We start from the raw sequence: 1,100 nt of genomic DNA on the forward strand, positions 1-1,100 counted from the left end.
AAGTATTTAATATAATATAATTCTATTTAATTAATTATGAAATTATATGCAATAAACAAATATTATATAAAATAAAAAGAATATTGTCGAAAATTTTGACCATTAAATTTCAATGATCCGGCAAAGTCTAATCTTTTTTTCAATGATTCACTAATTCAGACAAAGTCTAATTAGTCTATTACATATACACGATGATTTCACGGCAATCGTGTGGGGTGGGGAACTGAAAGGTAAGGGGAAGGGAACAGAGAAACCGTAATTTCGTCATTGTGAGAAATACTTATGCGGGACACTTGACATTATCTTCCTCTATTATACCTTACCAACAGCTGCTCACATTTCATATTTTTTCGGAGCATTTTGGAGCAGCACGCTGTGCGCAGTGGCGAATGCGCAGTGCCCTTTGTCACTGGACAACGCAAGTGCCACTGACGTTCTACTGGAACGAAAACAAAGGAACGCATGTCGCATGCCACTGACGTTTCTGTTGATCCAACGATTGCAGTAACTGCAGCTGTTGTTTATCGCATTGGTGCCTTGATTCGAAGTGATAATACCGTGGACCAGACTGTTGTTGGTTTCAGTAGTGTCTCGATCATTGTGCCTTTGAGTGAATTTTAATGAAATTGGAGGTGAGAAAATTATGTGGAAATTATTGGAGCCTGGGAGCTCACCAGTCGACTGGTGCGAGGGAAATTACAGTATTTCACCGCTTATAGCTGAGTTTACGAATACAGTGAGTGGATAATCATTTATTTGTAATAATTTTTTATTCACATTGGAGGAAGTTCGTTAAAGGTTGAGCTAGGACACGTATGAAATGATTCAATCGGAAACCTGGTGAATTCAGATCCGATCAATTAGCCCCTCATGTATAGATATTCCAAATTTTTATTTTTTTCCTCATTGAAGTAGTTCTGAAGAAAATTGCGAGCTAATAAAAAACATTTGCTAGTTATTACTTTTTTTAAAATAAATTTTTGAAAAATCAGCCCTGAAATAAAAGGCGTTATCCCCCCTATTTCATTATTTCCAAAAAATTTTATCACCAATCGGTAGCAAATTGTTTCAAGATTTTTGCGAGTTAAGAAAAAATCGTC

The 1,100-nt window shown here is 35.9% G+C and overlaps 1 protein-coding gene across 1 annotated transcript in view; it reads left to right on the forward strand.

Annotated features, from left to right (window-relative positions):
• The first annotated feature begins 418 nt into the window (after positions 1-418).
• The window catches only part of LOC107037963 (alkaline ceramidase), a 6,631-nt gene continuing 5,949 nt past the window's right edge, over positions 419-1,100 (forward strand). Inside the window, exon 1 of the mRNA XM_015256805.1 lies at positions 419-736. Within this exon, the coding sequence (XP_015112291.1) occupies positions 644-736 (93 nt within the window). The 5' untranslated portion in view covers positions 419-643. The remainder of the gene's footprint in view (positions 737-1,100) is intronic.

Source organism: Diachasma alloeum, unplaced genomic scaffold (assembly GCF_001412515.2).
Source record: "Diachasma alloeum isolate Michigan unplaced genomic scaffold, Dall2.0 Dall_scaffold_00276, whole genome shotgun sequence".
NCBI classification, from domain to species: Eukaryota; Metazoa; Arthropoda; class Insecta; order Hymenoptera; family Braconidae; genus Diachasma; species Diachasma alloeum.